This window comes from Triticum urartu, unplaced genomic scaffold (genome assembly GCF_003073215.2).
Source record: "Triticum urartu cultivar G1812 unplaced genomic scaffold, Tu2.1 TuUngrouped_contig_3455, whole genome shotgun sequence".
Taxonomy (NCBI): domain Eukaryota; kingdom Viridiplantae; phylum Streptophyta; class Magnoliopsida; order Poales; family Poaceae; genus Triticum; species Triticum urartu.
The window spans coordinates 1-15657 of NW_024113991.1; the positions used below are offsets into that span (position 1 = coordinate 1).

A 15657-nucleotide genomic window follows, 5' to 3' on the forward strand; every position below is an offset into this window, starting at 1 on the left:
ACCAAGCGAGCAAGTTACAATTTCTCATTCTAGAGTGTTATTAGAATAATAGGGCCTTGCGACGGCCCAATTGCTGATGAAACCAAAATGATACAATGAGTTACAACCCATAGAGAATAAACCCTTTGATATCTCAGAAAATCTAAAACGTAAAGAAACCCAACATGTTTAGCTTACATCTATCGTCTGAATAATAACAGCTAGCATATTCAAGCTAAACAGGGGTATGATGCACCATTAGGAAGTCCATCTCACTCCATTGGATTGTTGTGAATGCCTCAGAAGCATTAGACCCTCCTCGGGAAGCTTTGGCGAGATGGGCTCTAGCTGGTGCTCAAGTTTTTCCATGGTCAGTTCCACTTTAGATTCATCATTAAGATTCCACGGGGAGTTCAACACCAGCACCTCATGGCCTGGAGACTATGCCAAGGGATACATAGAAGGTGATCACCTCGTTATAAAATACCTAGGCTGTAGCTAAAGCAGTGCTTGGGGGGATACAAGCTATATGACCCAACCTCCCAGCTATGATCCCCAGCGGGCGACTCTCTTGGATTCCATGAGCATTGTGAAAGGAATGAAATGTTGTACTTTTCGCAAATGACATGCATCCAAGACCAATGGGCATGATTAAAACAAATGGCATTGTGAACTTTCCACAGTGCCATAACATGGTAGCATGAGCAACACTCACAACTTTATTGTTATTATTATTGAAACACAAACACAAAATTGATTGAAGGTGGCATATGTAAACTAGTTAGGTCAGCAATAGTTTTCCAACTTTCACGACAATTGAACAACTAAAAAAAGTGTGTGCGAGTTTGTTTCAGAACAAATTATATAGGATAAATCGGGCACATTTTGAGGTTTATTCTAGAGTGTTTATGTAGAACTTAGTGGAACTGAGTAATAAACCGACAACATATTTCTTGTTACAATGCATTGAATGCATCCATAACCTAAATGAGACATTGTGAATTTACCAAACGAATGGCAAAATTTTCCTCACAACAAATTCAAAAGATCAAAGTAGTATTTTCTCACTCCAAAGTGAGTCTTTTCGTTTGATGCATATATCTTAGTACGGACATCGAGGTCTATTTTCTCCTTATAATTGCTGCAAATGAATATGTCGACAAATATAAAGAGCACATAATTCCTCATTTATGAGGTAGATGGGCAAAAGGAAAAATAGGAAAATATAGTGAATAATAATGTCAGCATCATTCATGTGAATAAATATCTTTTGTTCTTGGTACAATGCCTTGGCTTGTTTAGGGACTCTTTGTTTCAAAGGATTTTGAGAGGATTCTAATTAATCCTTGGAAATTTTTACTATATGGGTTGTTTGATTCATGGGATTCTAAACCATATAATTTTTTCCTTGGGATTTCATTTCTATTATTCACTCCATACTCTTGGAAAGAGTCTTACGTTTTCCTGTTCACTATCAAACAACTATTCAATAATGTAGTATTGAAGATGACATGACATTCCAACTATGTGTTTTTTCTGTTCCTATGTTGTAGGATGCTTCAAATGAAAGAGACCTTTACTCAACAAGTGCCACATAACATCACCAAGCGGTAGGACCATACTAAGAGTTTATGCAAGTGCTTGTACAGTGCATGCATATAATGTATCTCATTTAAGACATCACCAGACACATAATGGGCCAACAAACATACTAACACGGTTCCACTTGTTTTCTCCCCTAACCTTGGATGGCTACGTCAAACACTCGCTTCCAGACTTCACCGGTAAATCCGTGGATTTGCCTTCCCTCTACCTGCTGCTCTAGCGGTCGGTGGCGGGGAGGGGAATTCTGGTTCCTCCGCTCTGATTAGTAGTTTAGTTAGGGTTTTTTAGTCCTTGCAGGAGTGATGCTCTGGTGGATGGCGGCTCGCTCTGGCGGAAGTAGAGGTTGCTTGGTGGTCTTGGAATCTTGATGTAATATTTATTATGTTTTAGATATTTTGTACTTTCGGTGAACTTTTATAATAGATTTGATGTTTTTTCACAAAAAAAGGCGGTACCAGATAGAGACGTGTTTGTTGTATGCATGTTTGCTTCCCTGTATCGGACACCGTATCTGTCCGCGGATCAGTGGGGACCAGTCCACAGGCAGTGATGCGAAAGGGGTCATCCAATGCTTATTCACTAATAATCCCATTTGCCCGGTTGAGAGGGGAGAGAGGAGAAAGGGAGAAAAGAGAGGAGAAAAAAGGGTTTTGCCTATCCATCCTAGCCGAAGTCGGGGGCATCGATGGTGGTTGTGGCGAGTAGGGGTGGGTACAACAACTAGGGGTGGCAGCGACGGGAAGCGGTGGTTGCGCAAGAGAGAGAAAGAGGGGCGAAATTTTTACTCGGCACGGCCAAGGTCGAGTATATTTAGCCGGGTTGGGGGAGTTTTTAGCCTAAGAAGGATAAATTTCACTTCATTAATGTTTTACGAGTTTGGCTAGGTCCGGCTAGCCGCGTATTTTTCTCCACTAAGAGCATGTACAACCGGACTCCCCATACCAGCCAAACGCCCGAAAGGAAAAATGTCACCCAACCGGCCTTCCCATAGCTAGCCATCCCAAATTCACGGACTGATCGGCACTCCCCATAGCCGGCCCAAATCTGGGGCGAATATAGGGATGCCTGGATGTGCCCGCCACGTCGGACTGACCGCTAGGGCCCGTGCCAATCCGCTCATATCCGCCTCCCCTCTCCTCTTCTCTGTTCGCCCTCCTATGAATAGTCGTCATCGAACTTCCACTGCTATCGGTGCTCCACCGCCACCCACAACTCAGGACTTTGCCATCGGACGCCCCAACGCGCACCACCGCCGACCATGCCACCACCGGGTGCCGCCCTTGTACATCAAACTCCACCATATTTTCACCCCGCGTTCTACGTGTTCCATGAAATGTTCAAGCCAGTTTTTTATTCTTTCGTTGATTACTTCTAGGTTACCACTAAATTCAGCATGCAATGATGATTATGGAAACAGTGATCTTGACGAATTCATATTCAATGAGTTCATCATGTCATCGGATTCGGACGATGAGGATGCTGAAATGATGAATATGATTAGCATACAAGAGGAGCTTGAGAAGGCAGAGGAGCACGTCCTAAACTTCATGGGTTCCATCAAGGGTCGGACAGTGATTCCCCATGATGGGATTGCCGGTGCACGACTTCTGTACACAGACTACTTCACAACTATCCCAACATTGCATGAAACTTTCTTTCATCATCACTATCAAATGAGCAGAAACTTGTTCTTGCGGGTAGTGGAAGGCATGGAGAAGGGTGATTCAAGCAGAGGAAGGATTGTTATGGAAAACTTTCTTTTCTTTCCTTTGCATAAATGCATGGCTGCTCTTAGGATGATTGCTTATGGTAAAGCAACAGATGCAATTGATGCAGAAATCCAGATGGGGGAGACCACGGTCCTGAATGTTGCTACTTGTGAACTGCGTTGGGATTTCCTGAAGAGGAGGAGATGATGTAGTATAATAGAGATAAGTATTTCCCTTAGTTAAGAACCAAGGTTATCAATCCAGTGGGAGAACCAAGAAACACCTTGTTAGCAGCACCTGCACACAAACAGCAAATCCTTGCAACCCAACGCGAACAAGGGGCTGTCAATCCCTCGATGGTTACGAACAAGATTAAATTGTATGGTGATAGATAGATAGATCGGACAAAAATACAAAACAAAATAAATAAAGTAAAAAACACAACAAGGTATTTTTGGTTTTAATATATGATAGAGGTAGACCCGGTGCCATACTTTTCACTAAAGGCTTCTCTCTTGAAAATAGCATATGGTGGGTAAACAAATTACTGTTGGACAATTGATAGAAAAACAAATAATTATGACGATAACAAGGCAATGATCATATATAGGCATCACGTCCGAGACAAGTAGACCGACTCCTGCCTGGATTTACTACTATTACTCCAGCCATCGACCGCTATCCAACATGCATCTAGAGTATTAAGTTCATAAAGAACGGAGTAACGCCTTAAGCAAGATGACATGATGTAGACAAAATAAACTCACGTATGAATAAACCCCATCTTTTTTATCCTTAATAGCAACGATACAATACGTATCATGTCCCCTACTATCACTGTGATTAAGCACCCGCAAGATCAAACCCATTACAAAGCACCTCTCCCATTGCAAGATAAATCAATCTAGTTGGCCAAACCAAATCAATAGACCAGAGAGAAACACAAAGCTATAGTGATCATGCATAAAAGAGTTCAGAGAAAACTCAAATAATATTCATGGATAAATCTGATCATAAACTCACAATTCATCGGATTCGAACAAAAACACTGCAAAAAATGATTACATCGAGTAGAACTCTAAGAACGCTGAGGAGAACATTGTATTGAAGATCAAATATAGAGAAGAAGCCATCGAGCTGCTAACTATGCAATCGTAGGTCTATGATAAACTACTCACGCATCATCGGAAGGGCAATAAGGATGATGTAGAGCCCCTCCGTGATAGTTTCCCCCTCTGGCAGAGTGCCGAAAAAGGCCTCCAGATGGGATCTCGCGAGAACATGAACTTGCGGTGGCGGGGAAAATATGTAGGCCCCACAAGCCACCAGGGCGCGCCCTACCACCCTGTGGGCGCCCTGGTGCCTCGTGGGCCACTACTCCATCTTCTCGTCCCCTCCTGAACCTTCCAGGGTCTCTTATGTCTAGAAAAAAAATCTCCAAAAAGTTTCGTGACATCTGGACTTCATTTGGTACTGATATTCTAAAAAAACCAAAAACAGACAAAAAAACAGCAACTGACACTAGGCCCTAAGTTAATAGGTTAGTCCCAAAAAAATGATATATAATTAATTATAAGTGTATATAAAACATCCAAACTTGATACTATAATAGCATGGAACAATAAAAAATTATAGATATATTGAAGACATATCAAATACCACTGTGCAATTTGCACTCACAGTGGTGAAGATCTTCGGACCAAAGAACCTGAGAGAGCCAACCGTGGAGGACACAAAAAAATGTTGGCAATTGGAGCAGCAAGATGATTGCCAGGTATGTTAGGTTCATTTGATTGAATGCACTGACAGTGGAAGAATTGCCCAAAAAGTTTGCGTGCGCAATACCAAGATCAAGTCAAAGAATCCACCATCATATTTGAAGCAGTGGCACTACAGGACCTGTGAATTTGGCATGCTTTCTTTGCACGCTAGGTTCGTGCAATGACATCAATGTGTGCTCCAATGATCTCCTTTGTTTAAGAGACTCTGTGATGGGGAAGCTCCACGTGCAACTATACCATCAACAGACACAACTACACCATGGGGTACTACCTTGCCGATGGCATCTATTCTCAGTCGGCGGCGTTTGTGAAGACCATATCTGATCCCCAAGGCAACAAACAAACCTGCTTTGCAACAATGCAAGATGCAGCTAGGAAGGATGCGGAGAGGGCATTTGGAGTGCTCTAAGCTCATTGGGGTATTGTTCTTGAAGTTGCGATGATGTGGGAACCGGAGACACTTTGGCATCTCATGACATGTTGTGTTATCTTTCACAACAAGATTGTCACGGATGAGGGTGAATGGGCATCAGCGCACACGCATGCTTTCGAGAAGCTCGGTGTTCAGGTCCTCCTGCCAGAAGAAGAGGTAGAGAGCATTGCCAACTTTTTGAAGATGCATCGACAACTGCAAGGTCAACAAGTGCATATGCAACTTCTGGACGATCTTGTTGAGCATATGGAAATAAGTAAACTTGTCTTTTATTTTATCGAATATGCATTATCACCAATATTTATGTTTAAACTATATTTGGATTATGTACTATCAAATATGAACTATTTGTATAGGTTCGCACTAAACTATGTTTGTCTAAAATGATCGACGTGCATGTGTTTATAGTGATTTGATGTTTTGAAAATAGAAACCGTGATTGCAAATGTCAAGATTTGATGTCCGTCCGGTCTGGTCCTTGTTCACGGGCGTGACCGCGGGTATAAAGGGCTTGGATTAGCAATTCGTGGTCGTAGATGCTCTAACACATAATAGGAAATTGGTTAGATTTGCTCTAGAGAAAAAACTGGGTCATCTTCAAATAAATCCCAGCGTGGGGAGCAAAACCTGGATACTGCGTGCAAGCACGGCCTGTCTGCTCGTGACCACTATGAAGCATCTTCTAGCTTCTGCTCCTAGTCCATTCATTCAAAAACAAAATAGGTGCTACTCCTAGCTGTGCACCCGCAAGCCCCACCCTGTCTCGATTCAAACGAAAATACTAGACAGATGACACTCCATGCACACGATGCATACACCATTTACAATCAGATGAATGTGAAGCACTTTATTCTCTAATTCAAACCAAAGGATTCGTGTTTCATTCGCAGGAATCATACTCCTATTTCCTCTTCCTTTTAAACCGAGGGACACAACATTTTTCCTCCAACCCACCAAATTTCTTTAGATGTTCAGAGCAACTCCAATAAACCGACCTAAACAGACGCGAGTTTTATCACATTTTGTTCGATTTGGGTCGGCCGTCCGCTCTGCCGTATCCGCTTTTTCATTTGCATCGGCTGATACGCCCAACGCGGAGGGAACGCATTTTTTGCATGTCCGTCCCTGCATTTCGCCGAACACGTAGCAAGCGTGGAGCATGCAGCGAGGCAAGGCGGGCGCGGCAGGCCTGGAGCATGCAGCGAGGCAAGGCGGGCGCGGCAGGCGTGGAGCATGCAGCGACGCAAGGCGGGCGCGGCGCAGCATGACAAGCATCTGGCGCGGGCGTGGGCGAGACGCAAGGCCAGCGGCTGCAGCAGCGAAGCTAGCTAGCTCGCGTGGGACGCCATGCACGGCCGGCACCCACCATCCAGCAGAGCTAGTTGCTGGTGTGGATGGCTCATGTGGATGCGTCAAGCAGGGAAGACGCGAGCAGCGAGTTTGCCGTCGCGCGGCTGGGCGCGGCGAGGCAAGGCCGGACAGGAACCCCGGGCGCCGCGAGGCGGCAGGGCGCGAGCTCCAGTGCTCCAACGGCATGAGGCTGTGGCTGCGCTCGCACGCCACGGCCAGCTCGGCCAACGGTGACGGGCCCGTGACTCGCTGCGCCTGCTCGCGGCACCCGCACCTTGCGCTGCCTCGCCGCGCCCGCTCGTGCGCCTCGCCGCTCGCCCTGGCTGCCTCACACGCCCCACGGCTCGCCTCCGCAGCCGCTGCTCTGCTCGTGCCCCGCTCGCGCGCGCCGCACCCCGCGAGCTCGCGCTGCTCTTCCCGTGCGGAACAACATGCGCGCGGCCTAGCAGTCGACGGCGACGAGCAGAAGGTGGTCGAGCGGGGCGGCGGGCGCGTCGGAGTAGTGCGCCTCGGCGTCGGCGCAGAGGAGGAGAGAGATGGGGTGGGATGGGCCAGCGAATAAAATAAGGAAAGGAGGTCGCCGGGTGGGTGACAGGTGGGCCTGACCCGGACACAGATGGAAGAGGTGGGCATAGAAAACGTCTGCTTTGTGTCCGCCTCAGATTCAAATGCAACCCAAATTTGAGACTGAAATGAGTTTGAGCGAACATAAAGTGAACGTAAAATGTAAATGGGTCTGCGCGTTGCGCGCTCGTTTTTGTTCGCGCGGACGCATACCAACGCATGCGGACGTTTTGTGTCCCTGCCTTGGAGTTGCTCTCGCAAAGTTCAAACCAACCTCTGGATGAAAATGCTCCCAGCCCTGAAAAAGTTTGAGGCCTCGTTTGGTTTAGAGGAATTTCATAGTAATTTTAGAGGATAGAATTTTTATAAATTTTTTTTTCTTTAAAGCCCTTTGATTCATATGAATGGATTCCTATTTCTACATAGGATTAGTTCCTATCCTTCACATTTCATAGGAAAATAAAAAAGAGCCTAGACTCAATGGAAAAATTCCTTTAATATCAACCAAATGACATCTTATTTTCTATTCCTACACATAAGATTTGAGATACATATCATCTCATTTCCTATAAAATTCCTATTCCTATAATAATCCTATCCTATGAACCAAAAGAGGCCTCAGAGTTTTGGCCATCGATTCAGCTGGCACAGAGTGAGAGACAGAGAGTGTGTGTGAATAGTGAGATTGGACAGCACGCGCCACAGTGCTCTGCATTCCCATCGCTGACACACGCACACACGCCAAAGAGCGGTCAATCCAATCCAGCCAGCAAAGCAAGCAAGCGGCGGCTAAATTTCATGTTTTTGACCCTTGTTTAAAACTTGTTCGAGATCTGACCTAGCTTTATAATTTTTTTGAAATCTAACCTTTTTCTAACCGCCAAAGCCCCTAACGGTAGGGTATAACAGCCCACCTCCAAGGCCCATGACGCTCCATTGGCCCAAGGCGGTGGTATGGTGCATAAAGAGGAGGGAGTTCGCAGTACCGCCGTCAGATCTACTCCGGCTGCTGAGAGGCAGGCAATCCACCTCTCTTGGATGGGATTGCTGCCGGTGATGACCGGAGTGGGTGGGGCATGGCGAGACGACGGCGTGGCTATCGAAGAAACTGAACAGGCGGTGAGGTGAGAGAGTGGAAGTGGATGTGAACTGACGAGGGAGGTGACGGGAGGGTGCGTGAGGAGTTAGAGCAACTCCAATGGGGTGAACCATTTCGTCCGCCCGTATCGGTTTGGGTTGGCGCGGACAAAATTGGCGGCCAAACGCGTCGACCCAAACGGACGCGCGTCCGTTTTTCGTCTGCGGGCGACCCATTCCCGGCCCAATTTTGAACCCGATTTGCGTCGGCGCGGACACAAGACGGACGCGCGCACGCCGCTACTCCTCTCCCCGGGCTCGCCGGTCGGTGACAGGCATCACCATTTCCCCCCATTTTCCTAAAAACACTCACGCGCGCGCTCCCGCCCCCCAACCAGCCATGGACGACACCATCGATCTCGACCTCGACGCCGCCGCCGGCCTCGCTTTCCTCGTCTCATCCGATGTCGTTGCCCTCTCCGGGAAAGGCAAGCCTCGTGCCCCGCGCAAGACCGCCACCGCGACCAAGCCGAAGAAGGCGCTGACGCCAGAACAGCGGGCAAGGAAGTCGGCCAAGAGGAAGGGCCGGAGGCACGCCGCGGACGCGAGGGATGAGGCCGCCACGCAGGCCGCCGCCGTCGCCGCCGCGCAACAGGAGTTCACTAATGCCCGCGTCGTGGCGGCAATGAGGAAGGTGCTCTACATGCTAGGGGTAAACCCTAGCCAGCACAGCCTCGTCCAAGCCGCCATACTCAAGGCACGTGGGGGGGGGAGAAAGCCATGGAAGATGTTGTGGAGGGCGACCCTGCACGGCCGCGGGGGAAGACTAACTCCAAGAAGGAGGACAAGCGAGATGCGACCACCAACGCCTTGATCGCAAGCGTGGACGACATGATGAATAAGAAGGACTCAAGGGAGGAGGAGCGCCGGCGTTTCAAGGCGGAGCAAATGAATGCTTTCATGGAGATCCAAAGGAGGAGGCTTGATCTTGACGCCGAGAAGCAAGCCAAAATGTTCGAGCTCGAGGCGGAGAAGCAAGCCAAGATGCTAGAGATCGAGGCCGCCAACGCCAAGATCAAGGCGAAAGAAGTGGCTCTCGTGAGCATGATGACCGGGGTGGAGATCATGAAGGTGGATATCAACACCGTGTCGCCAAGGAAGAGGCCGTGGTTCGAGAAGATGCAGGCCGACATGCTCAAGTTCGATGATGAGTGATCTATGACGGCGATGGCCATCTTTTTTGTATGCCGACAGGTGTGCCGGCATGACCACGGGTCCCCGCGATGGCGTGGTCGAACTCAAGTCCCACCCTTTTGTGTGCTGGCATGTGTGCCGGCCGGCTGGCGAGTGCGCCAGCATGAACTGTGGTGATATTTTATGAAGCCGGCATTGTATGCCGACGCTGGCATGATGCCAGCATGAAACATGGGCGCTGGCACGATCGGCAGCAAGCTTTTTTTTTATTTAAAAGTTGAATGCGGACATGAAATTGGTCGACGCGTTGGACGCATTGCCGACCCAAATGCAAAACTGGCGTCTAACTGGGTGGATGCCGGGCGGGCGGCCGACCCAAAGCGGACAAATGTGCCGTCCATTTGGATCGGCCCGTTGGAGTTGCTCTTATGAGCCATCATGTCCTCTCTCGCGCGTCTCCAGGCGTGCAGATGTTCGTCACACGTGGCTCGAGCGAGTCTGACTCGCAAAAAATGGCTGATTCGGCCGTTCCTCTAGAGCATGGGTCAAGCCTTCTTTGAGGTTCGTGCGGGTCACAAATTGAATGCGACCCAGGATTCTAAGGTCCTGTTTGGTTTCAAATAAGTCACTAACTTATAAGTCGAAAAGTGAAAAAAATAACTTATTTTACCAAACATACTTAATTTATAAGTCACCCCAATTTATAAGTCATAAGTTACTTCACCCCAACTTAAAACTTATAAGTCACCCTCTTTTACGTGGGTCCCGTCATCTTTACATAAAAAAATAAGGCGAAAAGGTGTGGTCAGATGACTTATAAATCAGGTGACAATTATACGGTCATGAATCTGACTTATTGGAATCAAAGAGGCCCTAGAAACGGGCCAGCATGGGAGCAAAACCTGGATACTGCGTGCAAGCACGGTCTGTCTGCTCGTGACTGGAGCATCTTGTTCTAGCTTCCACTCCTAGTCCATTCAAAAACAAATACTTACTAGGTTCTACTCCTAGCTGTGCACCCCCACCCCCAAGCTCCCGACCTGTCTCGATTGAACCAAAAGGATTCGTGTTTCACCCACAGGGATACATACTCCTATTTCCTCTTCCTTTTAAACCGAGGGAGCACAACATTTTCCCTCCGACCCACCAAATTTCTTCAGATTTTCACAAAGTTGAAACCAACCTTGGATGAAAAAAAAAAATTCAAAGTTTGGAGGAACTTTGAAATGAGGCTGGAGGAGGCCAACTGAAGATAGGGGCGATGGAGATGGTGAAGCATCCCTGGGAGATCTGATTTGAATTCCATTTTCTTCGTTTCCTTTCTTTCTGCTGGACCTATGTAATAATTCGGTTTGGACATGATGCTTTGTTGCCTCGAGACGTAAACTGCTTATGTTGGTCGTAGGTTATTCCGGCGAGGAGGGTAGATGCTTTGTACTAGTATTCAGGTCGTTCGAAAAAAACCTTTGTATTTCTGTGACTGGTTGCGGTCTGCTTCATTCTACTATAAAATGGGGCTTTCAAATTTTTCTTTCCAAATTTTTCTTTCTGCACTCCCGTCGCTGACACACGCACACATTTCCCCACAGAGCACAGAGCCCAGCCAGCAAAGCAAGCAGGCGGCACAGCTCCTCACAACAAGCACAAAGAAACAAGAGCCAAAAGCAAAGCACCAAACGCCTCTCAAAAGCCTACATTTCCACCCCTCAAAACCAAGAGCAGACGAAAATTGCCCTCGGAAAGCCGGAAACCCCCATGGAAAGCATCGACGCCGGGTCCATTTACCACTTTGCCCTCCACCACCACCTAAAGTCCTCAGCTTTGGCTCCATCCCCCTCCGACCCTCACTCCACTCCACTCCCCACTCCCCACTCACCGCCGCCGCTCCAGCTCCAATGGCCGCCGCCGCCGCGCGCGGGCTCTCCTGGCTCCTCCCGCTCCTTGCCCTCCTCCTCCTGACGGTTCTTGCCGCGGCGGCGAGGGACGAGGGGGAGTTGCGGGCGCTGGCGGCGCTGAGGGCGGCGCTGGACCCGGCGGGCCGGGTGCTGGGCTCGTGGGCCCGGGCCGGGGACCCCTGCGGCGGCGGCTTCGTCGGCGTCGCCTGCGACCGCGAGGGCCGCGTCACGGCCGTCTCGCTGCAGGGCCGGGGCCTCTCCGGCACGCTCCCGCCGGCCGTCGCCGGGCTGCGCCGGCTCCGGGGGCTCTACCTGCACTACAACGGCCTCAAGGGCCCCATCCCCCGGGAGATTGGCGGCCTCTCCGAGCTCGCCGACCTCTACCTCGACGTCAACCACCTCTCCGGGCCCGTGCCCGCGGAGATTGCCGCCATGGCGAACCTCCAAGGTGAGCTTTTCTTTCAGGGCTTGTTCTCGGCTCAGTCAGAGGATGAATCTTACCTGCATCTCCTTGGTTCTTTTCTTGGCTAGATGGTGGATTTCTTTTCCTGTCCGTTCTTTGCACTGTTTCTTCTAGAGTTTCTACTGCTTTTTTGTGTCAGATTAGGGTTTGGACTGTTAGGCTTGCTTAGATTTGAACATTGGGGGAAAAGTTGTATGAACAAACCCTAAAAAAACCTTGAATCCCAAACGGAGAAGCATCCAATCGCTCACTACTGCTGTAGCTACGGCCGTTTCTTTTCTTCCTTTGGTTGTTTGTGCCGAGATTTTGCAATACATCCAGGGCTTTATTTATTACAGTTCATTTCGAAATCTCCAGGCGGGTTTGGTCCATTTATTGACCCCACCCACCGTACCACTACAAACTTCAGATAATTTTTGGGAGAGAATAGCAGACGCCCTCATCAATTTGAAGATCCAGTGCTGCTCCTAGTACTGTACCCGTTTGTCGGCCTTAAATCTTCCTAGCAGCACAACGGTTTGCTTTTGAAATGGGCCACTGTGCTCCATTTTTTGTTCTGCATTTGAAATGGACACCTCGTTTTGCTTCTGTGCCAACCTCTCCTTTTGTATGCTTCCATTCCTGGTCGTCTTCTGGGAGCAGTGCGGCAGCCACGTGACCGTCTCATTTGATTTATTGGGGGTGCCTTGTTTGACTCTCCGTGGGTAAAGGACAAATGGTGTCTCTTGGAGTTGAAAAATGGGGCTTCACTTTAGTTTGGATCCACTTGGCTCTCTAAAGATCCCCTTTGTGTCAAACTTCAGACCAGATCTTGAAAAATGTACTAATGGAAGAACAAGATTGTAAGTACTTATGGATGAACAAGAACAGGATTTTTTTTTGTGAGGCCAAGATTTGTGTTCACTGTTGTATTATTGGAGTTGAAAATCTGCATTGTCAGTTTGACTCCTGCATAGGTAAAAGACAAATGGTGATTTCTGGGAGTTGAAAACTTGTGATTTTCACTTTGTTTGGAGCCACTTGGGTCTGTATAGATTCCCTTCGTGGCATCTTCTGGCCAGAATCACTACACTGGCTCTGTATTCAATTGGATTTTCTCTGATTTGATTTAGTTTTCTCATGTTTACTGTACAATATCCGTGTTCTTTCAGTGAATGTACTATTGAAAGGACAAGATTGTTTGTTTTGTGTTCTTTTGCGTCAAAGGGGTTGATTTGCATTGTGAAAGATTTAAATTCACTGATGTACTAATTTTAATTTACTCACCCATGGCTCTGCTCTTCGCTTGCAGTGTTGCAGCTGGGCTACAACCAGCTGACAGGCAGCATACCGCCCCAGCTAGGCAACCTGAACAAGCTTGCTGTTCTTGCGCTGCAGTCCAACCAGCTGACCGGAGCCATTCCGGCAACCCTCGGCGACCTGACTCAGCTGACTCGGGTCGATCTGAGCTTCAACAACCTATTTGGCTCGATCCCTTCAAAGATCGCAGATGTTCCGTCGCTTGAGGTCTTCGATGTTCGCAATAACACTCTATCAGGGAGTGTCCCTGCTGGTAACAAACAGACTCTTGCTCAACCTTTTTGGAGATAAAATTTTAACCTTCATCATTATATTAACTCCTGTGATTTGGTTTTGGATGCTAGGCTTGAAGAGACTGAATGGAGGGTTCCAATATGTGAACAACAAGGGGCTTTGTGGAGCAGAGTTCATTTCTCTTGATCTCTGTACATCTACAGAGGATGGGCTGAGGCCCAGCAAGCCTGAGCCTTTTGGCCCAGATGGCACTGTCAAGACAGGGCAAGTACCCCAGTCGGTGGATCCACACACGACGAAATCTGCAAAGGCCTCTGCAGGAGTTCTTATTGTTGGTGTTCTTGCTGTGGTCATCGGTGCCGCATTCTGTGGAATATTTGCATTCTCATATTATCGCCGGCAGAAGCAAAAGATTGGCAGCTCACTGGAGGTGTCTGATAGCAGGCTCAGCACTGACCATTTCCAGCAGAAGGAAGCTTGCCGAAGGAGTGCTTCTCCTCTGATCAGTGTGGAGTACTCAAATGGATGGGACACCATGTCAGGTGGAGGCTGCGGATCATCCGGTGAGGTTGGCGATAGCTTTAGGTTCAACCTTGAAGAGGTCGAGTGTGCGACTCAGTACTTCTCTGAGGTTAACTTGCTAGGCAAGAGCGGCTTTGCTGCGACGTTCAAGGGGATCCTGAGGGATGGGTCTGTTGTGGCGGTTAAGAGCCTCAATAAGACAAGTTGCAAGCAAGAGGAGTCTGATTTCCTGAGAGGTCTGAAGACGCTCACCATGCTGCGGCATGAGAACCTTGTTGGCCTGAGGGGCTTCTGCTGCTCCAGGGGGAGGGGGGAGTGCTTTCTTGTGTATGACTTCATGGTTAATGGGTGCTTGTCGCATTATCTCGATGTTAAGGAGGGTTCTGAAGCTAGTGTTCTTGATTGGCCTACAAGAGTTTCCATCATCAGAGGCATTGCAAAAGGTATATCTTTTGTAGCTCCTGTACTGTAATTGAAGATTGTTATGTGTGCAAGCTGCACATGTATTTTGGTCCTTACCAATCTGTTGTGCATTTGCAGGTATCGAGTACTTACACAGCAAGAAGAGCAACAAGCCATCACTAGTGCACCAGAACATATCGGCCGACAAAATCCTTCTCGACCACCATTTCGCCCCATGTCTGTCAGTCCCAGGACTGCACAAGCTCCTTGCCGACGATGTCGTCTTCTCAACCCTGAAGGCCAGTGCAGCTATGGGGTATCTTGCCCCCGAGTACGCCAACACGGGCCGCTTCACCGAGAAGAGCGACGTCTTCGCCTTTGGGATAGTTGTTCTCCAGGTCATCACGGGCAGGAGGGCCGTCTCACAAGTGAAGGTAGGCACAGCGTCCAGCGATCTCGAAGGCCTGATAGATCCATACCTTGGCGGCATCTTCTCGACGACTGAAGCTGCCAGGCTTGCAGAGGTCGCTGTGCATTGCACGTCCGAAGCAGCGAGCCAGAGGCCGACCATGGAGGCTGTGGTTCAGCAACTCAGCGGCTGATGCCGTGGATCGGAACCGAGCTGATGAAGATGTCTGTTGGGAGGCCTTTTGTAGTAGTAAGCTGGAGGACAGTGATGATCCAGTTGCCACCCAATGAGGTCTGAGGTCTTTTGTAGTAATAATCTGACCTGCTAATGTGGAACATGTCGCCATTAACTATTTAGTCACTTTCCTGGTGATCTCACCATTTCATGGTTAAGTATCACAATCTCTTCACAACTCGAATGCTGAAAGATTGTGTATCAATGAGATGACTTGAACCCTTGGTTAGCTAGATCAGCATGCCAAAATGTTGAATGTGTGAGCCATTTGGTTCAGGGATTTTAGCATCTGTGGTGTAAACTTTGATGGCTTTGTGCTACTGCCATAGTGCCATTGCCTGCATTCAAGTGCTCTGCCATATGTTTAAAGCATGGCAAATTTGCGGGAGTTAAAAACAATTTTGTTCTGTATGTAACGCACAACTGAAGCAACAATTTTGTTCAAAACAGGGCAACAATTGAAACAACTGAAGCAACAGCAACAGGTTAACAGAGCGATCAAGCAGA

General features: G+C 48.3%; 1 protein-coding gene across 1 annotated transcript; it reads left to right on the forward strand.

Annotated features, from left to right (window-relative positions):
* Positions 1–11501: 11501 nt before the first annotated feature.
* Positions 11502–15455, forward strand: LOC125527281 (somatic embryogenesis receptor kinase 1-like). Its single transcript, XM_048691815.1, has 4 exons — positions 11502–12035; positions 13342–13602; positions 13694–14548; positions 14646–15455. Exons 1-4 carry the CDS (start codon positions 11588–11590, stop codon positions 15107–15109), a joined length of 2028 nt encoding a protein of 675 aa, XP_048547772.1. The 5' UTR covers positions 11502–11587; the 3' UTR covers positions 15110–15455.
* Positions 15456–15657: the final 202 nt, after the last annotated feature.